Here is a 27,826-nt window from a genome sequence, read left to right as displayed (position 1 = left end):
CCTGAAATGCTTTTTTCTTCGCAAACATCCACGAAAACAGAGGAGTGCCCCAAGAATGAATGATAGTTGAATGTTAGAACCCCGAAGTCCCCCCCTCCCGCGCGTAAGCGGCAGCGAGCAACAATCCCCCTCCCCCCCACCGGCAAAAATAAAGAGCACCCGCTACCAGCACTCAAGCGTGAGCAAAGCAGTAGCAAAGACACAGACTTGCAGATACCCCAAAGACTACATTGTTCACCCAATAATTTGACATGTTGCAGGCTCTCTCTCACCTAATAAGGGAGAAAGAGGTGACTCCATTTTCCAATGAGTTATGTCGCTTTTTACGAGCTTTGTGCCTGATGATCGCAAAGATCCCGGGTCCCCAGCCGCACAGCAGATGTTCCGACTCCCCCAACGACATACGGGTATCCTGTGGTGACACCGACCCTTCATCCACCCGTCTCCAGTTCCTTGAGATCCCAGGCTTCTGAGTCCGTGCCGAAATCTTAGGCCAAACCTTTGGCATGCCGAATAGCGGTCGATTGTGGAACCCCAAGAACGGGTCCCATTCTCGTAAAGAACCATAGTGAGCGTGTAACTCCAGGTCAGGGTCTTCAAAAGAACCCTGAAAGGGAAAAATAGAGATATTGAAGATGGAAGTAGAACTGTTTTTGAAGATGCAAGCAAAGGAGTCGCCGTTGGGCGCCATAACTAGTTAGCCCCGCCTCCTCAGTTAAAGCCCTTTAATTTGAAATTGACAATTGCCCCAACATTGCTGCTTGTGGAAGAGAGTTTCGTACAGCTACTACCACTGCAAGTAAAAATGTTTCATGTTACAATACTGAAATGGCCGCCTCTTATTTTTAGACTGTAGCCTGGATGACCTCTCCTTGTAGTTTAACTCTTGGGGTCCAAGTACAATCTTCATAAATCTGACTGCACACTAAGCGCTCACTTGCAGTTTCAGCCATCCATCACTCTGTGTGGCACCTGCAATCTGGGTATTCACTCCTCTGTTTCTGCAACAGTCTATGGTGAGAGGTGAGGCAAATGCTATCTGTCACATTCTGCACATCAGAAAATGAACTCATTATCCCTGACCCCCCTGCATCTCCTACCTGCCAACCTGTTACTGACCCCTGTTACAGGTTACCTCCAATCCCATGTTCTGAGATTTGCTATTAATCTCTTGTGAGGAATCTTGTCAGATGTTAGCTCTGTACTTTGTGGATGCTTCAAATAATTCAGTCAGGTTAGTCTGAAGTGACCTATATATCAGGAACCTGAGCTGATTCTCTTCAAGCAGCAGGTATTAAAAAAAATATAAACATAAAAAAGGATGTGGTTTTTACTTTCAGTACGTATCATAGTATTTTAGAGCTGAACCAGTTTCCAGTTATCATGTCACCGAGCAGTGATTACCATCTAGGTCATGGCTCAGACTTAGTTTTTTAAAGGTTTTGGGGACAGAAAGAAGAGTTAAATTGTAAATTAGGGTTTAGGGAGAGTGATGTGTCAGAGTTGGAGGTCACCTTTGGGTTTAAGGACGGGGTGTTGCGGAATTAGCTGGCTGGCTGTGCAGTGGCATCCGCACCGGACTTTGAGTGAGTGGTCCTGGGTTCGAATCCGGCCGGCTCCTTGTACGCTTTCAGCTCGCCTGGAATTCGCCGTCCCGTCATCAGCCAGTCTGGGGGCCGACGCCAAAGATCAAATCACGAGGGCTGATCAGAAGTCTGGAAGTGGAAGCCCGATGCCCAAAGCCTGGAGCCTGGAGGCCCAGGGACCTCTCCTCTGTCCTGGAGTTGGAGGACTGTTCATGTGGGGGGGGTGGGAGGGTGGAAAGGGGGCCTGTGGTTCTTCTGAGCATTGTGGGCATGCTATATTGGTGCTGGAATGTGTACTGACACTTGCTGACTGACCCAGCACATCGTTAGGTGTGTTTGCTGTTAACACAAATGACACTTCTCACTGTATGTCTTGATGTGCAAGTGATAAGTGAATCTCAATCTGAATCTGGAACATTCTTTGAAATGTAGATTCTGTTCCAAGCCATCAATATGAACAGTATCCAAAGTATGATAAGGTATCAGTTTAACACTTCACCTCATTCCCTCTCTGACTTATCTGTCTGTGGGTTCCTAAGCTGTTCTAACAAGACCCAATGTAGTCTTTAAGTTTGAAAGTTTGAAGATTAGCTTCAGTTGTCACATGAGCACTGAAACGTACATTGAAATGTGTAATTTGCGTCAAATCAAACCATTGATGCTGGGTAGCCTGCAAGTGTTGCCGAGAACCAATGCCAACATAGCATGCCCACAACTCACTTACCCTGTACCGAGATTCCAGCATAGTCTGTTGTCCCTGCCCCTAGTGCCAGGGTTACGGGCAGTTCTGAACAGACACAGCCCATTCTGACAGGGGAGGGTGAAAAAAAAATAAAGATTTCACTAATCTAGCTATCTCTCCCTCACTTTTTCACAACTTAAAACTAACATATTTTCTCTTTCCTTGTCCTGTGCAGTGCCCTACAACTAATTGACGAAGAGCCTTTGACTTGTAACATTAACTTGGTTTCCTTTTTCACAGATGCTGCTTGACTTGCTAAATCTTTCCAGCATTTTTTGTTATTATTACAGTGTTTTATTACCCTTGGAATGCTGAGAGCACAGCAGCCAAGTTGATTACTACTTCTTATTCTTCTTTAGCCCTTCATCCCTATTGGGGCACCGACCAGAGTCTCCCGTCCTGAGCTGATGGTTCATCAACCCCATGGGTTCTGCTTTCATCACAAGACTTCAGACGTCTTCTAGGCAAAGGTCCTTCCTCTCCCAGGGGTGAGGTCTTTGGAGGCTCTGATAGTACTTCTATAACTCTAGATTTTTACAGGATGTGGTTGCTTGCCTTCAAGGTTCGACGAGTTATGCATTCAGATATCCTCTTCTGTGCACCACTGCTGTAATGCGTGGTTATTTGAATTACTGCCACCGTCCTGTCGGCTTGAACCAGTCTGGCCATTCTCCTCTGACCTCTCTCATTTTTTTCACCCAGAAAACTATTGCTCATTGGATTTTTTTTTTCTCTTTTGCACCATTCTCTATAAACTCTAGATACTGTTATGTGTGAAAATCCCAGGACATCAGCAGTTTCTGAGATACTCAAACTGCCCTGTTGGGCAGCAACAATCATTCTACAGTCAAAGTCATTTAGATCACATTTCTTCCCCATTCTGATATTTGGTCTGAACAACAACTGAACCTCTTGACAATGTCTGCATCCTTTTATGCTCTGAGTTGCTACCACATGATTGGCTGCTTAGATATTTTCATTAACGGACAGATGTACCTAATAAAGTAGCTACTGAGTGTGGGTCATAAATATTTTCTGTTTTGGGGCAGCAGTACAGTATAATAGATCAAAAATGCAACAGAATGCAATGAGAAAGATACAGAACTATCATTCTATAAGGAGGCATGGGATCCAAGGGGACATTGCTTTGTGGATCCAGAACTGGCTTGCCCACAGAAGGCAAAGAGTGGTTGTAGATGGGTCATATTCTGCATGGAAGTCAATTACCAGTGGTGTGTCCCAGGGATCTGTTCTGTTGATAGGATGCAAAACTGGGCTGAGAAGTGGCAGATGGAGTTCAACCCAGATAAGTGTGAACTGGTTCATTTTGGTAGGTCAAATATGATGGCAGAATATAGTATTAATGGTAAGACTCTTGGCAGTGTGGAGGATCAGAGGGATCTTGGGGTCCGAGTCCATAGGATGCTCAAAGCAGCTGTGCAAGTTGACTCTGTGGTTAAGAAGGCATACGGTGTATTGGCCCTCATCAATCGTGGAATTGAATTTAGAAGCCAAGAGGTAATGTTGCAGCTATATAGGACCCTGGTCAGATCCCACTTGGAGTACTGTGCTCAGTTCTGGTCACCTCACTACAGGAAGGATGTGGAAGCCATAGAAAGGGTGCAGAGGAGATTTACAAGGATGTTGCCTGGATTGGGGAGCATGCCTTATGAAAATAGGTTGAGTGAACTCGACCTTTTCTCCTTGGAGCCACAGAGGATGAGAGGTGACCTTATAGAGGTGTATAAGGTGATGAGAGGCATTGTGGATAGTCAGAGGCTTTTTCCCAGGGCTGAAATGGTTGCCACAAGAGGACACAGGTTTAAGGTGCTGGGGAGTAGGTACAGAGGAGATGTCAGTGGTAAGTTTTTTTTTGTGTAGAGAGTGGTGAATGCGTGGAATGGGCTGCCGGCAACGGTGGTGGAGGCGGATACGACAGGGTCTTTTAAGAGACTTTTGGATAGGTACATGGAACTTAGAAAAATAGAGGGCTATGGGTAAGCCTAGTAATTTCTAAGGTAGGGACATGTTCGGCACAACTTTGTGGGCCAAAGGGCCTGTATTGTGCTGTAGGTTTTCTATGTTTCTATGTTTTAATTATTGTGTAAAAAGAGAGCAAAATAATAATGTGGTACTTATGGTTCACGGACTGTCCAGACATTTGATGGCAGAGGAGAAGAACTGGGCAGCTCTGCTGTTACAGTGTCAATGTCAATCCTGCTGTTGTCTGTAAGGAGTTTATATTGTATAATCTCACTGTGACCATGTGAGTTTCCTCTTGGTCCCACATTCCCACAGACAGATGGTTAGTAGATTAATTGGTCACATGGTGTAATTAGGTGGCATTTTATCATGTTTTACCTTTAAGTAAAATAAATAAATAAGCTGTTCCTGAAATATCGAGTGTGCATCCTCAGGCACCGGTACCTCCTCCCTAATAGTAGTAATGAGAAGAGGGCATGTGCTGGATGGTGAGGGTCTCTTTCTGACTTGCGGTGATGGATGTTTTTGATGAGATTGAATTCATTCAATTCTGGAAATCTGGAAAAGGATACTGAAACAGGTAATAGTGGAGATCCGAAAGAGAACAGATGAGTTTATGTTTTGAGTGGTGAGCAAGTCTGATAAAGGTTTATGCCAGAAGTACAAACCTCAAAGTACAAAGTATTAATAAATTTATTATCAAAGAATGTATATGTCACCAAATACTACCCCAACATTCATTTTCTTGAAACCATTCACAGAGCAGGAAATAAAATAGAATCAATGAAAAACTGCACACTAACAGCCAGTGTGCAAAAACGCACAATCTGTGCAAATACAAAAATAAATAAATAATAGTAATAAGTAAATAAATAAACAAATATTACTGAGAACATGAGTTGTAGGGCTCTTCAAAGTAGGACCATAAATTATGGAATCAGTTCAACTTTTGCTTATCAGTTACTGTTTTCACTTGGTGGTAAGGAAGCATGTTGTGGATGTGCTTTGTTACAGAACTCTATCAATCACTTTCTGTCCCATTCACTGGATCACAAGTCATTGCTCATGGAAGTTGTGTAGCCTCCAACCTGATGGCACGAATATCGGTTTCTCCTTCCAGTAAAAAAAATGCCTCCCCATTCTGTCCCTCGCCTCTTCTTACCTGCAACTTTTAACTCCATCGCATGTTTTGTTTACATTTGTCTTTGAGTATTGTGAAGACTGAAGAGATCTAATTGATTGTGTATCCTATGAGGTTTCTTTCACAGAGCAAATTGCTCTATCTGGCATGTTATCCTTTCATTTTAGCTTATAATTATAACAGTAAAGTGTCTCATTCATGTAAGTCAAGCAATTACTAGTCATAGGCTGACATTTGAACTATCCTGACATTTGGTATCCCATGTTGGTGTTACGCTGTCAGTATAATTGTACTTTGAAATATGTTTCTGCAGTAAACTGCATGTAGATGAATGTTGTTGTGTAACATGTGGCTACTGAAGTGTAAAAATATATATACTTGCCTGAGCTGAAGGCAAATCTAATAGTCAAACTTACTAACTCGAACTTTGCAGAGGAACAGGGAATATTAAGGCAGCACGGTCACATAGCAGTTGGCGGGATCACTTTACAGTGCCAGTGATATTTGATCAGAGTTCGATTCCCACGGCTGTCTGTGAGCAGTTTGTATGTTCTCCCCATGTCTATGTGGGTTTCCTCTGGGTACTCCAGTTTCCTCCTACATTCCAAAGACATACAGTTATGGTTAGGGAGTTGTGGGCGTGCTATTTTTGGTGCCGGAAGTGTGACAACTCTTGAAGGCTCCCCAGCACAATATCCACTGATTTGATGCAAAATGAGCCAATCCACTGTACGTTTTGTCTCAAATAAAGCTAATCAAAAGAAAATCTTTGAAATCTGGTTTGCGACAGCATTGATTTGCTGGATTCTGAAACAGAATAACCCGTGTTTAATGCTTGAATGGGAATAAGTTATTTCAAAATAAATTACTCTTGAGTTCTGCATTTCTACTGGCAATGCCAAATCTCTTTCCTCTGAATTATTAGTGAACAATATTTCAACGAATACAGAGGGCTAATATGCTCTTATTGTAATATGTTCCATATGTTTTCAGGTGGTCTATCTGAAGTATATGAGATTAGTAAATTCAAAACATTCAAGGAACTGCTTTTCCTGTAGCAACAAAAGTCATTCTTCTGCCATATTTTCCCCACCCCAAATGCTCCTCTACCCACCCAGAACTTTACACATTTCCTCAATCTGATGCTGTTTCAAATTGATTTGGAGTATTAAGTGGATAGGGCAAATGACCTCGAATCCATATCAGAGTCAAGAAATTTGTCTTTGGGTCAGTAGTGATGAATAATATAGTGTGGTCTGTGCCCGAGACTCAACTAACAGAGGTTAGTTGAGGCGAATTTCAGAAGTGGGAGAAGAATGCGGAGGCGGTAGATTTCAAGTCTGGCACTTTCAATCTAAGGGTGGAAGCAATTAAATATTCAATGGGAAATATGGAGACAAATGACTAGAAATTGGTGATGTCATCATTCTTTATAAGCACACACTGCTTGGATTCATGCCTTTCATCTCTTTTATGGGTGGCATCAAATAACCATTTGAAATTACACCCGTAATGAAATTAGGCCTGGTACCTCCGTCCATTGTTTATGCTTTGTGCAGAATACAGTTCTTGGTCATGACTGCGCAGATAATGAATCAGTCCTTTATTTCCCTGTTCATTCATAAGTTGCACCCAAATGATGCGATTCAAGATATTAACTGTGAGCACATCATCTGCAGCTTCTTTCCTAATTTTAAGACACACCATTGACAACTAATTGATTAATTACAGTAATCCGTTAAAGTTACTCTTAATACAATCTAAAGTCCTTGACCCTGCTCGAGCCCACTGTGAGTGACATCAGATGCATATCAGTTGAAATGTTTATTCAGTAGATGCTAAATATTACTGGGAGAGTCAAAATGATGGTGACAGACCACACAGAATGGGTCAGTGTCACTGTACCAGCTGTCATGTGCTCAGAAAACAATACATTACATGTATCCTTGCAGGCTTGGGTTTTCAAAGCAAGATATCTCAGGGAAATGTGACCTCCCTAGGAAGGATGTTGTGCCAGAGCTGCCTTCTCCGTCAAAGTCAAGGTCACCTTGATTGTCAGTTTCCCAGCCACAGGATCATATTGAGTTGGTTCAGCAGATCTTTGCTGGATCTCCTTATCGCTGCTCACTGTTGCATCAGGACAGTCACATGGGCATTTTACCTTTGAGGAGCAGGGAATGATCAACTTTGGTTTCAGCAAGGAAGGTGGCACATTTCTGGCAGAGGGATTTGTAAACGTTGCTGGCTTTCCCAAAAGTTGGGCTGTTACTAACTGCACAGGTTATCACTAGAGCTCCAAACCAGAACTTAACCTTTTTATCAACAGACAGGGCTGTCACCTGATCAACATATAGTTTGTAGTAGATAACCAGAAGCTGTTCCTGACCTTCATTGCAATCTATCCTTCCAGTGTCCATGACACATTCAAGCTTCCTGACATCTTCACAGGTTGCTGCTGCTTGGCGGGATGGACCCTGGGGGAGCAGGCCTACCCTCTCCTTCGTTTTCACCATGGCGATACCCTCTCACTGCTGCAGAGCCTGCTATAATGAAAGCCATCTGAGTACAGAGGCATGGCGGAGAAGGCGGCAGGTGTCTTGAAAGTGGGAACCAGGTGTCGCCATCAGTCTGGGGTGTCCTCCTGTACGATCCCAGCAGGTGCACAGACTTCACGATAGTCTGTCGCATGGTGTGATGTTACAAGGAGCAGCATGTCCCAGAGGAAGAGTCCTGGAGCTGTAGACCATAAGACATAAGAGCAGAATTAGGCCATTCGGCTCAACAAGTCTGCTCTACAAATCGATCATGGCTTAATAATTTTCCCTCCAATCACTTCAAAATTATGCCCTAGTATTAACTAGTTCCACCATGGGCAAAAGGTGATCGATGTGCATTTTATTGATGCCTCTTATGATCTTATGGTTCCTGAAATGTATTTAATACATGAGTAATATTGTAAATATATTGTTTGACTAAACATTCTTTGTTGTTTGCATAATTCATTACGAGTTATATGTAAATGTATGTGACTGGCATACGTTATTACGGCACCACATCATATGTGCACACCTCACTAAAGAAAAACTTAAGGAAACAAAACATACCCTGACTCTTGTATTTTTCTTTCAAATAGTTTCTGCAGCTACAGACCATAACAGTGACAATGAGGAAGTTTTAAAATGAACCCAAGAGGGCTACCTATCAGTTAAAATGCAGCACCTGTTTCTTTGGAAGGGGAGAGAGATGTTTGGGTTAAAGAAAGACACAAATGGACAACATTCATGGTGATAAAAATCATAAATAAAAAAAGCAGAAATGGCTGACTACATCAGAAAGTTAGACATATTTGATTACACAACAGATAACTGCATGTTGTATACAGAGCAAATTGAGCAGTATTTTGAAGCAAATCAAAAGCATACAGTTTGCTTAGAAGTTTAACTACTCCAACCAAACCAGCCAAAATGAACTTTGCTGATATCATGAACATTATGCAGGAACTTTCAGAGTTGAAGCTATTGTTAATTGCAGAATATTTTGAATTTCGTAAGTGGAAATAAAAGGAATGGGAGTCTATTTCAACTTGCACAGCTGAATTGAAGAAATTGTGCATTTTCATTTCAGTGATCGGCTTAATGATGCACTGAGAGATCATTTAGTTTGTGGAATTTTACGAGAAAGCATTTAAAAATGGCACCTACCTGAAGCACAACTCACATTTAGGAGATCAGTTGAAATCATTGTATTGATAGAAACTGCAGCTAGAAGTGTAATTGAGTTCCAGTCGGGAATGAAAGTGAGCGTGAACAAAATTGAAGTGCCTAGATAAAGGCCTGGCTGGCCAAATAGATTGTGTTATGGTTGTGGCAGGGGCTCACATTCACTAGACCAATTCAGGTTTAAAAGTGGAACTTGCAGAAAATGCAACAAAGTAGGACACACACCAAGAGCATGTTGGACAGTCAAACACCAATGGACCCTCAAGGGAAGAGGTAAAAATAAAAAGTCAAGTTGCAGTTTTAAAAAGAGCACAAATCTGCATGCTGTTGATGAAAACTCTGATAAAGATGAGAGAGACGCAGGACTGAGTGGCCCTGAGATTTACAATGTGAAAACTAACAAGAGACAAGCAATATGGCTTACACCAGAAGTAAACGGCAAATTAATTTAAATGAAATTGGACACGGGCTCGGTTGTTTCAGTCATTTCACAAAATGAGTTTGAATGGCATTTCAAAGATAGTGAATTGAAGAAGAGTTGAATAGGCATTGTATAAGTGGCAGATAAAGGGGTGAGGTGGGAGAATGGACAGGGACTAGTGGGAATACTCTCCTGGTAGCTAGCACGAGCCCAATAAGCTAAGTGGCCTCTTCCTATAGTATTCAAGATTGTTTAAGATTCAAAATTGTTTATGATCATTCATTTGTACACAGTACACAGGAGAACGAAATGATTGTTAATCCAGATCGGATGCAGCATAACAAAAACAGAATAAGCATAAAGAACACAATAAATAGAAATACATACATACATACATACATAAATAAATAGCTTGTATACATAGATAGAGTGCATGTACGTAAGGTACTGGATTAGCTGTACACAGGGTGACTGACAGGAAATGATAAAGTAGTGGTAGTGGGGAGGGTGTGGTGGGGTGTGTTAATGGATGGAGGTGTTGATCAGCCCGATAGCTTTCTGGAAGTAGCTGGTGGTCCTGGCATGGATGTTGCATAGCCCCTTCCCCGATGGGAATGGTCCATGGGTGGATAGTGTCAATATGCAAGCGATTTAATGATGGAGGATGTTCGAGGGGACAGATGGTCGCCTTCCGTTTCTATTGCCTTTGATCTTATGCCCTAATATCTGCAGCAGTAGCAGAAACATTCATCAAGCTGCCTTATGGCACTAGAATTAACATCGCTAGAGAAGTATAAGGAAGAATATTCATGAATCTGTCATCTGTTGTGTTTGAACAGGAAGACCTGTAACTCATGGTATGTCAATATTTCAGTGCCGAGTGATTCATTTATGGGACCTCATATACTGACAAAAGCAACAATTTGAAATAGAAAATGTCAGTAATAGTTGGTAGAAGTTCAATAACATGGAGATTAGAGTGGAATGTTATCCCGCTGCTGTTCATTAATCCTCTATAGCGTCAGCAGAGCAAAGGAAATGGAAGCAGGTCACAGTGCTCCGAGCCCGTTATAATAAGGTCATGACCAAAGCGCTACTTTGATCTCACTTTCTGGCCAAATTCCCGCAAGCATCAATTCCCATACTATCTGGGAATCTGTTGACCCTTGTTTAAATGTATGCAGTCACTGAGCACCCACAGCTGCCTTGAACTGCTAACCCATTGTAAAATCTGTCAGTTCCAATTATAATACCGGAGATCCCCAGGATCTCATTGAAACCTGTCAAATATTGTCAGGCGTAGATAGAGTGGACGCGGAGAGGATGTTTTCAATAGTGTGGAGTCCAGGACCAGAGGGAACAATCTCAGAATACAGGGATGTCCCTTCAGAGATGAGGAAGAATTTCTTCAGCCAGAGAGTGGTGAATCTGTGGATTCATTGCCACATCCAATTGTGGAGGCCAAGTCATTGGGTATATTTAAAGTGGAGGTTGATAGCTTCTTGATTAGTAAGGCCTTCAAAGGTTACAGGAAGAAGGCAGGAAAGTGGGGTTGAGAGGGATAATAAATCAATATGGCAGAGCAGACTCAATGGGCCAAATGGCCTAATCTGTTCCTATGTATTATGGCCTTACTACCTTAATTGAAATGTGAACCAATCTCCAGCCTGGCTGTTGTTCCACTCCAGAACTAAGTGGGGTTGAGTTGGTGAATAGTCAGTTTCTCTAGATTTTTCTCCACCTCCCACTCAACACTTATTCCCAAACCAATGTTCTCCTCAGTGGTAACATATTTTCCTGACTGCTGACCATTGCCAGGATAATGCTCCACTATACAAATAAGTTTTGTCAAGCTCGTTTTCCTTCTTTAGGAGTATGTCATAAATGCAAGTGGCTAATCCTTATTAATGCACCATTCGAGTCTGGAGATAACCATTCCAAATAGTTCTGCAATTGCATCCTGTGAACGGACACTGTGCATGTCTCATCAACCACAAGTCAAGCCAAAGAAAGCAAGCAACAACTAATTTAGCCGGAGCAAAGCTAGTTTAATAACTACGTACAGCGTGTAAAAAGTGAAACCCAATTGCACTTGGGTGCACTGCAAGACCAGGACTCCAACAGCATCAGGAACCTGCTACTACAGTTTGTAATACAGCTTTTATTAAGTAAGGCACATTGCTGCCTATCTATTTTCATGGCTATTAAGAAGCAGTAACATTTCTCTTCTTTGTCTCCCAGACAACTGCTGCATTAAACTTCTTGCTAAACTCCATGATTAATCCACACTGTCAGTACTCTCTAGTTACTGTCAGTGCCATCTAGTCACAAAGAGCTCAGCGGCCCACTAGTTATCTTTTATGGTTCATTCTTTACTTAATAGTAAGAAGAATAGTTAGCATCAGTCACCAATCTCCCTGATCCTACTGCTTGCAAACCTGGATAACAGTTACTGGACTCTTCTCAAATGCTTGACTCTACATGGTATCTAAACTCACAGCAGCAGGGTCTTTGCAATGACAGTAGTCCTGTGGACTATATTAAACCATGGCTCATGTTATTAATGTGTTCATTAGCAATGCTATCTAATAGCATTAAGGGTTGTTACAGGGTGATGACATTGCCTTGTGGTGGCAGGAGTTCTATGTCACGATCTGGCGACATGGTAGTGTAGTGATTAGCGTGATGCTTTACAGTGCCAGTGATTAGGGTTCAATTCTTGCCATAGTTGGCAAGGAGTTTGTATGTTTTTCCCATGACTGGGATTCCTTCATGTGCTCTGGTTTCATCTCACATTCCAAAGATGTACTGGTTAGGGTTAGTAAATTGTGGGCATGTTATGTTGGCACCAGAAGGGTGGTGACACAGGGTGCCCCAGCACATCCTCGGCCAGTGCTGTTCGTTGATGCAAACGACTCATTTCACTGTATGTTTCGACGTGCGCATGACGAATAAACAAATCTTTAAGTCCCTAAGATCATCGACACTGAAAATAATAAAATGACAAAGAGAACTTCCTAAGCCCTTTCTCACGATTATCTGATTGAGCCAAAAAATATTAGTTAAGGTGGTCTTGAGGAGCGACTTAAACAAGGAGGCAGAGATATACAGGTAAGTTGAAGCTTATAGAGGAGATTTCAGAGAGTAGAGGCTGTCAGTAATGGAGAGATTAAATTTAGATGAGAAAGAGGCCAAGTATAAATCTGAGGGTTTATAAGATTGATGTGTATTGCAGAGTGGGTGAGGGCAGAGACTGTGCAGGAATTTGAAAACATCAATGAGGGCTTAAAGCTGAGATACAGCTTAATCAGGGGATAATATATTTCAGCAACAAAGAGCTGAAGAGTAAATACAGCCTTGTGAGATGGGATCCAGAAAGCTTCTTGTTTTTCTATTTCTTTCTTAGCTTCATATCACCCACTTCTTCCTGTCATCAAGCCAGGGTATCCAGCTAAAGCTTTAATTATGCTAGGTTTTCTCTGACTTACTTCACGAGCTGGGCTGTTCTGGACCCAACTCGCCATGTGCAGTCCCCACTCTTTAATCCTGGCCTGGCCTGGATACTGAGACTGATCTTGTACCTGGCGTTTGGGCAGTGAGCTCCTATCAGTGCATTACCAGAGTCTACCTGTGACGGAGGCCCAGGCTGGTTGCCTGACAACCTTTGACAGGAGGCACAGCTGGAGAGACAGCATAATGAGGAGCTTGAACACTTTTGACTGTCCCAGACAGCCATTTACATTTTAGAACCTGTGATGATGTGTTGAATAATTTTTGAGTAAATAAAAATTATAGAACATGAAACAGTACAGCACAATACGGGGCCCTTCGATACAGGATGTTGTGCTGATCTATATAAACCTACCCCACGATCAGTTTAACCCTTCCCTCCTATGTAGCCCATTACTCTTTGCATAAGATCTTCTTGGGCTTCCAACAGGGTCTGGGTGTCGATTTAACCAACTCTTCGAAGACAAACTTCGCCATCTTCATCAGGAATGATCCCTAGGCATGTCTAGTCCAGTTGTATATATGCTCAACTCCCGTCGTCGTCCCTCCTGATTGGTTAGTCCTCAACCAATCAGGTTTCCGCTGTCCCACCTTGTTTAAAATTGTATTCTAATCCTTACTTAGACTTTCATCTTTTTTGAAATTCTTATTCTCTAGTCTTATTTCAATGGCTTCCTTCACCAAGCATTTGGTGTGGCACAGTAGTTCTGTTACTTTGGGATCTTTTGCTCCAACTCCAAGACTAACAAAGGGCTCACATATATCTGACACTTGCTTCCATACAAATGGCAGAATGCTGGCTGTTCCCTTCAGAATTTCAGGCCAAAATTTTTAAGATTTAGTGCTATGGCTCTTCTGTCCATCATACCATGATGCTGATTAAATGTGTATTTGATCAAATGGTGATTGATCTCACCAGTAGATCTCAATGTAGCCTCTGTCAAAAAGGGACATTAAGTATTGCTTCTGATTTGATGGTTCTGGATGTACATTGTGAAATACGTGAAAGTACTAAAGCACTTTAAACTCCATTATTCAAATTGCTAACTTCTAGTGACTTAGGAAGAAATGCCAGGGTTAAGCTGTTTGTAAATGTTACATTTTAGTTGCAAATTCATCTGCTATATCTAGTTGTTTGCTTTCTGTCTCTCGTTTGTACAGTGGTGGGTGGTAATTGTGTCTCATATTTCATGAAGATCTGTTCAGAAAAGTTATAAGAACAGGTGCAACATAATGCATTATTGAAGGCTGACAGAAAATTGCTTTTAATACTAAAAAGCCCTTGTTCATTTTGTCCTCAATGATTCTCACTAGTAGATATCCTGATCATTAAGAATTTTAACAAAATGATAGATTACCACTGCATTAAGGGGATAATTTAATCAGAATCAGGTTTAATATCACCAGCAAGTATTGTGAAATTTGTTATCTTTGCAGCAGCAGTACATAATAATAGAGGAAAAACTGTGACTTACAGTAAGTGTGTGTATATCTATCTATACATACACACACACACACACACACACACACACACACACACACGTATATATAGTTAAATAAGCAGTGCAAAAATAAGAATAAAAAAGTGTTCATGTCCATTCAGAAATCGGATGGCAGAGGGGAGGAAGCTATTCCTGAATCACTGAGTGTGTACCTTTAGGCCTCTGTACCTCTTTCCTGATGAGAGCAAGGCATGACCTGGGTGATGGGGGCCCTCAATGATGGACGCTGCCTTTTAAGTCACCGCTCCTTGAAGATGTCCTGGATACTACGGAGGCTAACGCCCATGATGGAGTCGACTAAGTTTACAACTCACATTCCCATCGCAACCCCCCCCCCCCACTCCATACCAGAAAGTGATGTAGCCAGTTAAAACATGAAGGCAAAACTAAATCCAGTACCTACGGAATCATGCATTGTGTGTATTTAAAAGTCAGGGGGAGACATAGCACAGAAAAGGGGCCTACAGCCCACTGAGTTCACTGATCATCCATTTAGACTGATCCTGCATTGATCCCAGTTTTATTCTAACTACATTTTCATCAATTCCTTTTAGTTCGTTCCACTCGTGGAGAAGATCCTGAGAGGCAGGGTTTATGAACATTTGGAGAGGCATAATATGATTAGGAATAGTCAGCATGGCTTTGTCAAGGGCAGGTCGTGCCTTATGAGCCTGATTGAATTTTTTGAGGACGTGACTGAACACATTGATAAAGGTAGAGCAGTAGATGTATATGGATTTTAGCAAGACATTTGATTAGGTACCCCATGCAGGGCTTATTGAGAAGGTAAGGAGGCATGAGATCCAAGGGGACCTTGCTTTGTGATGTTTATAAATGACCTGGATGAGGAAGTGGAGGGGTAAGTTAGTAAATTTGCTGATGACACAAAGCTTGGGGGTGTTGTGGATAGTGTGGAGGGCTGTCAGAGGTTACAGCGGGACATCGATAGGATGCAAAACTGGGCTGAGAAGTGGCAGATGGAGTCCAACCCAGGTAAGTGAGAGGTGGTTCATTTTGGTTGGTCAAATATGATGGCAGGATATAGTATTAATGGTAAGACTCTTGGCAGTGTGGAGGATCAGAGGGATCTTGGGGTCCGAGTCCAGAGGACACTCAAAGCTGCTGCACAGGTTGACTTTGTGGTTAAGAAGGCATATGGTGTGTTGGCCTTTATCAACTGTGGAATTGAGTTCAAGAGCTGAGAGGTAATGTTACAGCTATATAGGACCCTGATCAGACCCCACTTGGAGTACTGTGCTCATTTTTGGTCACCTCACTCCAGGAAGAACGTGGAAACCGTAGAAAGAGTGCAGAGGAGTTTTACAAGGATATTGCCTGGATTGGCCAGCATGTCTTATGAGAATAAGTTGAGTGAACTTGGCCTTTTCTCCTTGGAGTGACAGAAGATGAGAAGTGACCTGATAGCGGTGTATAAGGTGATGAGAGGCGTTGTGGGCTGCCAGCGACAGTGGTGGAGATGGATACAATAGGGTCCTTTAAGAGACTCCTGGATAGGTACATGGAGCTTAGAAGAATAGTGGGCTATGGGTAACCCGAGGTAATTTCTAAAGTAAGTACATGTACGGCACAGCATTGTGGACTGAAGCGCCTGCATTGTGCTGTAGGTTTTCTATGTTTCTAAGTTCCTCTATGTTTCATTTATACACTAGGAGTAACCTATAGTAGCCAATTAACTTACCATCCTGTTAAGTCTTTAAAAAGTGGATGGAATCCAGAGCAATCTTCTGATTTGCTGGCAGGAGGATCAGGAAGAAAGAGTGACTGACTGATGCTTTTCCTGCTATTAAGTAAGAGAAAGTTGGAAAGGATAAGTCATACAGGGTAGCTGAGCCGATAGTGAGTAGCTTGTACTGGCAGTCATGAATTTTCTGGCTGTAAGTTTAATTTGATGACACAATTCTCTCTTAAAATCATTGAAGTCTACAGCATAGGTACAGGTCATTTGGCCCAACTGGTTCATATTTGGACTCCTGAGAAGCCCATGTGGAAACTTACCCTTCCATATTTTAAAGATGTCTGGGCAGTTAAGTTGGTTGGTCACTGTAAATTACCCCTAGTATGTGAGTGAGTAGAACAATATAGATGGAGGGATGAGAGTGTGGCATGAAGCTCTTAATCCTCTTCCATTTCCAGGGTACTTTACAATAAAAACAAAATTGAACATGAAACGATATTGGTGGGTACAAGGACAGATGACCAAAAGCTTTGTCATGTAGGAACTACGGATTATTTTACAGGAAAGAGAATTTAGGGAAGTTCAGTACTGAAATTCCAGAGCTTAGGTTCCAGATAGCTGAATACATCAGTACTTGTTCAGTGTGGATCTGAAGGTGTTCAACTAGATGACCACTTCTCTATTTCCCAAGGTGAACTCAGTTTCAAATTTAGCTTGTGTGATAGGGAATGGGTAGACGTGGATGTGTAAAGATTAGGTGGGGGAGGTTGCAGCAATGGTTCCACGGAATTACTGTATTTTAGAAAGATTGTTGAAAATGATGTTTTTCTTTACAGCAGTGAAGAAGTTCTAATCGCGAGGAGTTCTAATAAACATAAGAGGTTCGGCAGATGCTGGAAATCCAGAGTAAAACCCACAAATTGCTGGAGGAACTAGAGAGGAATAAAAAGCAGATGTTTCAGGCTGAGACCCTTCATCAAGAGATCTACAGTGAGGTTTCAATAAATAAAAGGGTTCAGATGGATTAAGTAAAGTAAAACTGTTTCCAGTGGTGGAGCACCTCAATAATTAGCAGATATTTGGCTCAGGGTACCACATTGTAACTCCAGTGCACTGCAGCAGTTTTAATAGAACCCTATCCTGGACATTACAAGCAAGTCCTATCCAACTTTGTCTTCTGATAACACCAAGCATTAACTATTTCCCTTTCCTAGATGTCAACATCTCTGATGATCTATCCTGAGCCCAACATATTGATGCAATTACAAAGACGGAATGACAGCAGCTATATTTCCATAGGAGCTTGAGGAGAATTAGTATGTCACCAATGACACTCGCAAATTTCTACGAAGGTAACTGGTTGCACCACCATCTGGTATGGAGGGGCCACTGCAAAGGATCTGAATAAGCTGCAGAAAGTTGTAAACTCAGTCAGCTCCATCATGGGCACTAACCCCCAGCATCCAGGACACTTTCGAAAGGCAATGCCTCAAAAAGGCAACGTCCATCGTTAAGGACCTCCATCATCCGGAACAGGCCGTCTTCTCATTGCTACCATCAAGGAGGAGGTACAGGAGCCTGAAGCCACACACTCAATGTTTCATGAACAGCTTCTTCCCCTCCACAGTCGAATTTCTGAGTGGACAATGAACCCATGAGCACTTCCTCAGTGTTTTTAATATTAAAACAGATATTAAATCTGATTCTGAAGTTTGCTTTAACGTATGGAAATTGTCCTGCACAGTTCAGGAAATGCCATGGTGCAGGAGGAGCAAAACTAGAGATAAAGGAAAGTGGGAGTGAGAAAAAAGAAGCAGGGCAGGCGCTATGCTATTGTTGCGGCATAGACACTGGTAAAATGAAAGAAATGTCCCTCATCCGCCTTTCTCACCTCAGGTTCCTACTAGGAAGTTATAAATCTATCTTTTCTGTCATTCCCAATAGGACTGTGCTTCAGGTGAGTCTGGGCTGGTCCTCCACTACCCCAGACAAGGGGATGCCTTCATCATGTTATGCATTTCTTTTACACAGAGACCAACTACAGGCTCTGCAGTGCATGGCACACACTCCAAATTGAGAAGAAAACCGTGTGCTTTTCCTCTCCGCCATTTTGTAAGCAACTCCATTGCAAAAATATCACAAAATGGCATTTTGATTGTTGCAATTTCTCAGCAGATTGGAAGATGTACGTGTGCTGTTACGTGACCACTGTTTCGTTTACCGTGGGTGTCACTTTAAAACGCCTAGATGAGGTGGGGCTATGACGTCAGTATAACAACCTGCGACAGACCGCTGGGACTTCCAGTAGAGTAGAGAAAGAGAGAGAGTGGAAGCTTTGGACTGCGGGCAGGAACAGCTCGCTAAGAATGGGTAAAGTCTGATACTTTCCCATGCCAAAAGGATTGGGTTGATTAATGGCACACCATGCACTTTGGATGTGTGACTGTCACTTTGTATAATCCATACTGGATTTTTGTTGGAGTATCCTGTGGCGACCACTCTTGTTAACCCTTACCTGGATTCAGGTGTGTTAAGTGGTAATCACTTGTGCGAAGGGATATTCTGTGACTGTCACCATGTTTCTACGTGGATTTCGGAATGACTCGACGGATAAGATCTTTGGTGACTGTTACTTCGTTTTCCCAGTGTGGAACCTGTGGAATTTTTCGTGATCACCTTCTCGCTACATTTTAATGTGGATTTACAAGTTTCTTCTCTCACTTATTCCGTGGATTACTGGACCTTTCTAGTTTGTCATCTTAAGACTTTAAGAGCTGTTCCTAACCTTGACAGTTTGGGAGCCACAAACACACTCCTGTTTATTTTGTTTAATTTTCTATATTTTGGGTAGATACTAATAAAAATAGTGGTTTTTAACATTAAAACCTGACTCAATTTGTGATCTATTGCTGCTGGTACGTAACAGTGCAATTATTTATGTAAATAAATGGAAATGGTTTAAAAACCTTTTATAAGCTTAACAATGCAAGTTGATTGGATACTAGAATAGCATTGACAATCTGTATTTATATATTGCGAAGACTGCTTTAATTTGGTACATTGTAAGTTATTGTGGAATTTTCAATTTCAGTCGCACGCCAGAGCTAGTTAACATGAGCTGGTGGTGTAACTCTCATTATCTTTACCGTTTTTGTTTCAGGGTAGAGACCTACGATGTAAGATTGAGGAGTATAAGCAAGCTGGTAAGACGTTCCCTGAAAGCCAGGTCACTGAATGGTTTATACAGTTACTACTGGGAGCACAGTACATGCATGAAAGGTACAACTTCCATCTTTTTAATCTGAAGCAACCGTGCAGCTATTCATAACATGTGACTTTCATCATAAAGAATGTATTCTATTGTGCGCTAACTTGAGTGAAAATGTTATCTTCCCAGAATCTAGCCATTTGCCACACGGGAGGAAGTTATTGCACCCCATTTATGTATTTGCTGGTTGTAAAAGTGCTATCTGATCTAGCTATCCAATGAATATCGATTTCTTCAACTTCTGGTAATTTCTGTCTCCCTCCTTCTCTCTTTTTCCATTTCTCATTCTGGTTACCCACTTCCCCTTCTCTTCTGCCCATCGCCTCCTTCTGGTTCCCCCTCCTTTTCTTTCCTCCTATTTCACTGTCCTCTCCTATTAGATTCCTCCTTCTTCAGCCCTTTATCTCTTCCACCAATCCCCTCCCTGCTTCTTACTTTATTCACTCCTCTTCTACCCATCCACCCTCCTCCTTAACTGGTCACACCCGTCACCTGCCAGCTTGTACTGCTTCTCCACACCGACCCTCTTATTCTGGCATCTGCCCCCTTCCTTTCCAGTTCATATGAAGGATCAAAGTGAATTTGCTGTCACCATATAACCCTGAGATTCCTTTTCCTGGGGGCATTCAGAATAAGTACAAGAAACACAATAGAATCAATGAAAGTCCACTCCCAATAAGACAGACAAACAACAAATGTACAAAAGACAGCAAACTGTGCAAACACGAAAGAGAAAAAATAAATAAATAAACAATGAATAAATGAATATCAAGAACATGAGGTGAAGAGTCCTTGAAAGTGAATGCATTAGTTGTGGGAACAGTTCAGTGATGGGGTGAGTGACGTTATTCCCTGTGGTTCAAGATCCTTTTGGTTGAGGGGTAATAACTGTTCCTGAACCTAGTGGTGTGGGTCCTAAGGCTCTTGTACCTTTTTCCTGGTGGCAGCAGCGAGAAGACAGCATGTCCTGGATGGTGGGAGTCCTTGATGATGGATGCTGCTTTCCTGCGACAGCGTTCCATGTAGGTGTACTCAATGGTGGGGAGGGCTTTACCTGTGATGGACTGGGCTGTATTCACTACATTTTGTAGGATTTTCTGTTCAAGGCCATTGGTGCTTCTATACCAGTCCATATACTCTTCACCACACATCTAAGGAAGTTTGTCAAAGTTTCGGATATCATGCCAAATTTTCACAAACTTTTATGGAAGTAGAGGTGCTGGACAATCCGGCTCAAATTGTTGACTGTTTATTCTCCTCTGTAGGTGCCTCCTGATTTGCTGAATTCCTCCAGCATTTTGTATGTGGTGTATAATCTAATCTCTCAAAATTTTCAGCTGTAGCCTTGTGGGATCTGGGACATTGTGTGCTCAGCCAAATACATAATTTTTAAATCTGACAAGCATTTCTGCCATTTCTGAGAAGCAAATGGCAGAACATTTTTTTTTTGTCTTCTCCTTGCCATTCCTGCTTCCAGTTAACTTGTTCTTCAGTCTAGTCCTTCCTATCCACCCTTTTAGGCTGGCCATGATTTTGTACGCAACAGTTCAATCTCTCTTAGGTGCCCTCTGTTCCACTGTAGATAAACTTAGCTCACTCAATCCCTGCTCATAGCTAAAATTTCAGATCAGAATCAGGTTCGATGTCACTGGCTTCTGTTGTGGAATTTGTTGTTATGCGGTAGCAGTGCATTGCAATGCATTAATAATAAAAACTGTAAATTAGGGTACATATATATGTATATAAAACTTTAATAAACTGAATGGTGCAGTAGTGAGATAGTGTCCATGGGTTCAATGTCCATTCAGAAATCTTATGGTAGAGGGGAAGACGTTGTTCCTGAATTGTCGTGTGTGTGCCTTCAGGCTCGACAAAGATGTTTTTGAGGCCAGTTCTCAATAACATCTTTGTGAATCTCCCCACAATTTCTCCAGTGTACTATCATATTTTTCCTGTGACATGGCAACTGGAAGTAGACACTATACTTCATAGTTAAACAGAGTGTAAATGACCTGCTGTTGGTTAAAGTGAGGGATGTAAAATCTTCTCTAATAAACCTGCTTTTCACAGCTTAACCCGGATAAGTCATGTCACCTTCCTCCTTCTCCATCCTTCGACTTTACACACAACCCTCTTCCCCTTCCTTTCTTCCCTATTTGTTCGCATTCTCTCCTCCTTTACTGATCAGAATCCAGTGCTGATGTTCCTGCTTATTTCTCTCCAGCAACCATCTCCTGTCTTCACACCCTCCCCACTACTCCCACTTCATCTCTCTCTTTTTCCTCTCTTCCTTTGTGTTCCTCCACCCGCCACAGTCTGTCAACTCCAGCCCTGCTCACCTCCCCTACCTGGTACCTGCTGTCATCTTACACCCCTCCTCAGTCTACCAGTCACCTCTGAGTCCTGTGGCGCCTCTCCCCTTCTCCCGTCCACCTCACCACTCTCTGTCTTTCAAGCAGATCGTGTTGCTCCATGTTCTAGCATCTGCAGTCACTTGTGCCTCCTATGTTATGTCATGAGTGTTTTCTCTATACTTTTGGTTTGAACACCCAAGTTGATGTGGACTTTCATTAATTCTGTTATGGCTATTATTCTATTGAGTATGCCTGCAAGAAAATGAATCTCAGGGTTGTGTGTGGTGACATTTATATACTTTGATAATAAATTTACTTTGAACTTAGTGGAAGATGTTTTTGTTTTGCTTCATCCTTGTGTTGTGTGACAATGTTTAACAATGCAGAATAAACCACGCTCATTCTCTGTCATGGGATGTGGCACTTGCTGCCTCTGAGGGATTGGCTAAAAACAGAGCTTTCTTGAAACCTGATAGTCCTTTGGGTGAAGTTACTCCCTCAATAGAGAATTCATGTTCCTAGTCTCCTAGAGTTATACCATACGGAAACAGGCTCAACACGCACAAGATGCTGAAGGAACACAGAGAGTCAGGGAGCATATATGGAGGGACATGGACTGTCAATATTTTGGGCTGAGACCCTCCTTCTGGACCGGAAGGGAAGAGGGCAAAAGCCAGAATAAAAGGGTAAGAGAAAGGGAAGGAGCTGGTGGGTGATAGGTGAATCCAGGTGAGAAGGGGAAGGGTGAGGGTGAAGGGAACAATGTAAGAAGGTGATAGGTGGGTAAAGCAAAAGGCTGAAGAATGAATCTGATAGGAGCAACCATAGGCTATGGAATAAAAGGGAAGGAAGCAGGGAACAGAGGGGGGAAGGTGAAAGTGATGGGAAGGTTATGGGTCACAGAGATGTCAAACTGGTAGGTGAAGGGAGTAGGATAGTTGTTACCAGAAGTTGAGGAAATAGAGATTCTTGCTGCTAGGTTGGAGACCACCAAGATGGAATATGAAGAATATGCTCCTTCAGTCTGTGTTTGGCTTTAGTGTGGCCATGCAGGAGACTGTGGACAGACATGTCTGTGTGGGAATGGGAAGTGGGATTAGAATGGTTGGCCACTGCGAGATCCTGGCTGTTGTGGCAGACTAAATGAAGGTGATTGATGAACTTCCTCCAACTTCCAGTAACCACTCCTCTCTTACCCCTCCCCTGTTTTCCCTTATCCCTGTTGCTCTTTCCTTCCTCACCCCCACCCTCAAGCCCTGCTTATTACCTTCTTCTTCCTCCTCTGTTATCCCTCCTCCTTCCCTTTATTCCATGGTCCAATGGCCTCTCTTCATAGATTCTATCTTCATCCCTTTGCTTTCCCATCCATCAACTCCCAGCTTGTCACAAAATCCCCTTTTTCCCCTTTCTCCCCAACCCTCCTGCCTCCCCCGCTCACCTGGATTCACCCCTCATCTACCAGCTCCTGCTCCTCCTTCTCCTCTTGCTCTTTCATTCTGGTTTCTGCCCCCTTCCTTTCCAGTCCAGATGAAAGATCTCGGCGTGAAGTGTTGACTGTTTATTTCCGTTCGTTGATGTTCCCTGTTTGGTTCCGATGTTTTAAGTCCAAGGTTGCTTCACGATTGTTTTATTAAGCGTTAATAGAACAACGAAAATTGAAAATGGATAGTAACAGGATCTGCTCTTTTTATACTCATAGATAAGAAACATTCTATTCAAATTCGTAGATAAGGGTCAACCAATCAGATAGCCACTATTCAAATAATGCAGCACCAGAGAAGCTTCCAGCACTTTTCAGAATAAGACAAAGAACTGCAACTACTAGGGGACATGCTCAAAAATTGCATATACAGTGCCTATATAAAGTATTCACCCCAGCCACCCACCCGGAAGTTTTCTTGTTTTATTGTCTTACAGCATTGAATCACAGTGGGTTTAATTTGGTTTTTTTTAACACTGATCAACAGAAAAGGACTCTTTTGTGTCAAAGTGAAAACAGATCTCTATAAAGTGATCTAAATTAATTACATACATAAAAGGCAAAATATTTGATTGCATAAGTATTCACCCCCTTCAAGTCAGTACTTAGTAATGCTCCTTTGGCAACAATTACAGCCTTCAGTCTGTGTAGATAGGTCTCTATCAGCTTTGCACATCTGGACACTGCAACTTTCCCCCATTCTTCTTTACAAAACTGCTCAAACTCTTACATGGGGATTGTGAGTGAACAGCCCTTTTCAAGTCCAGCCACAAATTCTCAATTGGATTGAAGTCTGGACTCTGACTTGGCCATTCCAGGATATTAATTTTGTTGTTTTTAAGCCATTCCTGTATTGCTTTGGCTTTATGCTTGGGGTCCTTTTTTTGCTAAGAAAAAAATCTTCTCCCAAGTTGCAGTTTTCTTGCAGACTGGGACTGGTTTTCCTCCAAGTTTTCCCTGTATTTTGCTGCATTCTTTTTACCCTCTACATTCACAAGCCTCCCAGAGCCTGCTGCAGTGAAGAATCCCCACAGCATGGTGCAGCCACCACCATGCTTCATGGGAGGGATGGTGAGTTTTTGATGGTGAGCGGTGTTTGGCTTCTGCCAAACAGAGCGTTTAGTATGATGGTCAAAAAGCTCAATTTTGGTTTCAGCAGACCATAGAACCTTTTTCCAAACAACAGGAATTCTGCAGATGCTGGAAATTCAAGCAACACACATAAAAGTTGCTGGTGAACACAGCAGGCCAAGCAGCATCTGTAGGAAGAGGTACAGTCGACGTTTCAGGCCGAGACCCTTCGTCAGGACTAACTGAAGGAAGAGTGAGTAAGGGATTTGAAAGTTGGAGGGGGAGGGGGAGATCCAAAATGATAGGAGAAGACAGGAGGGGGAGGGATAGAGCCAAGAGCTGGACAGGTGATTGGCAAAGGGGATATGAGAGAATCATGGGACAGGAGGTCCGGGAAGAAATACAGTGGGGGGGGACCCAGAGGATGGGCAAGGGGTATATTCAGAGGGACAGAGGGAGAAAAAGGAGAGTGAGAGAAAGAATGTGTGTATAAAAATAAGTAACAGATGGGGTATGAGGGGGAGGTGGGACATTAGCGGAAGTTAGAGAAGTCGATGTTCATGCCATCAGGTTGGAGGCTACCCAGACGGAATATAAGGTGTTGTTCCTCCAACCTGAATGTGGCTTCATCTTTACAGTAGAGGAGGCCGTGGATAGATATATCAGAATGGGAATGGGATGTGGAATTAAAATGTGTGGCCACTGGGAGATCCTGCTTTCTCTGGCGGACAGAGCGTAGATGTTCAGCAAAGCGGTCTCCCAGTCTGTGTCGGGTCTCACCAATATATAAAAGGCCACATCGGGAGCACCGGACGCAGTATACCTTTTTCCAGATGTCTTCAGAGTTTCCCACATGCCATCTGACAAACTCTAGTGGAGATTTCATGATTCTTTTCATCAGTGGCTTTCTCTTTGCCACTCTCCATAAAATGAGACTGCTGAAGCACCCTGGCAACAGTTGCTGTCTGCGTAGTCTCTCCCATCTCAGCCACTGAAGCTTATAACCACTCCAGAGTTGTTACAGCTCTCTTGGTGGCCTCCCTCACTCGTCCCCTCTTGTACGGTCATGCAGTTTTTGAGGACGGACTGTTCCAGGCAGATTTACAGCTATGCCATATTGTTTCCGTTAACTGTACTCCAAGAGACAAGAGATATTCAGTGACGTGGAAATTTTCTTCTATCCATCTCCTGACTCGTGCTTTTCAATAACCTTTTCACGGAGTTTCTTGGCATATCCTTTTGTTGTTATGGTGTAGTTTTTGCCAGGATACTGTTGGGAGTTGGGCCTTCCAGATACAGGCGTATTTTTACTACAATCAATTGTAACACCTTGACTGCACACAGGTCTCCCTAAACAGATCTCTATTTAACTAAACACAAAATACTCTGCAGATGCTGGGGTCGAAGCAACGCTCACAACACGCTGGAGGAACTCAGCAGGTCAGGCAGCATCCGTGGAAATGTTGAGTCGACGTTTCTATTTAACTAATTGTATGACTTCTAAAACCAATGGGCTGCACCAGTGATAGTTTGGTGTGTAGTATTAAAGGGGGGTGTTTTATATTTGTAATTAATGTAAATCACTCTGTAGCGATCTGTTTTCACTTTGACATGAAGGTGTCTTTTTCTGTGATCAACATCAAAAAAGCCAAATTAAATCCACTGTGATTCAATGTTGTAAACCAATAAAACATGAAAACTTCCAAGGAGAGTGAACACTTTTTATTCACACTGTATATACCGTGGCTCCTAGGAAATATATTAAAGAGTTACATTTACAGTATGTAAGTAGTTATACTAACTGCTAGCAGGTAAATAATTGTTAAGCTGCAAAAAAAATAACAATTAAACACTCTAATCCAGGGTTTCTCAGCCAGAGTTCCGTGAGAGATCATGTTTTAAAAAAATAAACATTGTTTTTTGAACTTTGCGCAATGCTAGCACTCACAGTGGTGGGCAGTGGCCGAGCAGTCCCATCAGCGATCTCGTTAGAGATTTCTCAGCCCAGTGTGGCAGCGTGCAGTAGGACCTTGTGCTTATTTGGATGAGTGCTCTCTCTCCCGAATAATCTCCCCCAACTTCCCCTTATGCACTGCTGACTGACTTATGGGAGTGAACAAACTCCGCCGGTGTAGTAGAAAATTGAAAGGAAACTTTCATTCTAAGGACGGTCCAATGTGGTGATTTTTGCACAGGAGGGTTCTAGGCCTAGGTCTATGGACAATTCTGATAAGGTTAGCAATGAAGAATTACTATCTGTTGAGTCATTTCACTACAGTAGTGCAACAACAGACACAAAAAAGTCCATCTTCACAATGAAAGCTATTCATCAATACGTCTTACACAGACGATTGATCCAAATTGCCCTATTCCATTGTGCTTAGCCTGTGGCAAACAACTTACAGATGCAGCAACAACTCCAGCAAAATTGAAAAGACACTTCAGTACAAATCACAGTCATATAGAAACATAGAAAATAGGTGCAGGAGTAGGCCATATGGCCCTTCAAGCCTGCACCGCCATTCATTATGATCATGGCTGATCATCCAACTCAGAACCCTGCACCAGCCTTCCCTCCATACCCCCTGATCCCTTTAGCCACAAGGGCCATATCTAACTCCCTCTTAAATATAACCAATGAACTGGCCTCAACTGTTTCCTGTGGCAGAGAATTCCACAGATTCACCACTCTCTGTGTGAAGAAGTTTTTCCTAATCTCGGTCCTAAAAGGCTTCCCCTTTATCCTCAAACTGTGACCCCTCATTCTGGACTTCCCCAACATCACATGGCTCCAGCCCAATGAACCTGCACCACCAAATTACACCCATGTGACCAGTTTACCTACTAACCCATAAGTCTTTGGAATATGCAGGAGGAAACAAGAGCACCCAGAGGAAACCCACACAGTCACAAGGAGGATGCACAAACTCCTTACCAACAGCAGTAGAATTGAACTCAGACCACTAGCGCTGCAATAGTGTTATGCTAACCACGATGCTACTGTGCCACCCTTGATACTTTGAGCAAAGAAAGATAAGCTGATGACAGCATTAAAAAAAAAGTCGAAGGTTCAAAACACTTTGTGAACATCTACAATTTACCAGTGTTGCATTTTGTTTCAGAAAGATAATATTTGACCTGGGGAGTGGCCTTGGCCTGATATGTCAATTGCTTATTCTTTTCTATAGATGTCGCCTGACCCGCTGAGTTCCTCCGGCACTCAGTGTGTGTTGCTCTGGATTTCCAGGATCCGCAGATTCTCTTATGTTTAATATTTGACAAACTTGCTTTATCTAATAAATTTAATAATGTGAATGTTGATCACATTTTTAGAATCTAGTTGTTGCACATTT

General features: G+C 42.5%; 1 protein-coding gene across 1 annotated transcript in view; it reads left to right on the top strand.

Moving 5' to 3' along the window:
* nek11 (NIMA-related kinase 11) overlaps nt 1-27,826 on the top strand; it is a 331,369-nt gene that overhangs the window by 100,522 nt on the left and 203,021 nt on the right. Inside the window, exon 3 of the mRNA XM_063069323.1 lies at nt 19,461-19,579. Within this exon, the coding sequence (XP_062925393.1) occupies nt 19,461-19,579 (119 nt within the window). The remainder of the gene's footprint in view (nt 1-19,460; nt 19,580-27,826) is intronic.

Source organism: Mobula hypostoma, chromosome 17 (genome assembly GCF_963921235.1).
Source record: "Mobula hypostoma chromosome 17, sMobHyp1.1, whole genome shotgun sequence".
NCBI classification, from domain to species: domain Eukaryota; kingdom Metazoa; phylum Chordata; class Chondrichthyes; order Myliobatiformes; family Myliobatidae; genus Mobula; species Mobula hypostoma.
Note: the sequence above shows the minus strand (reverse complement) of the source record. Positions and strands in the feature narration are given on the sequence as shown.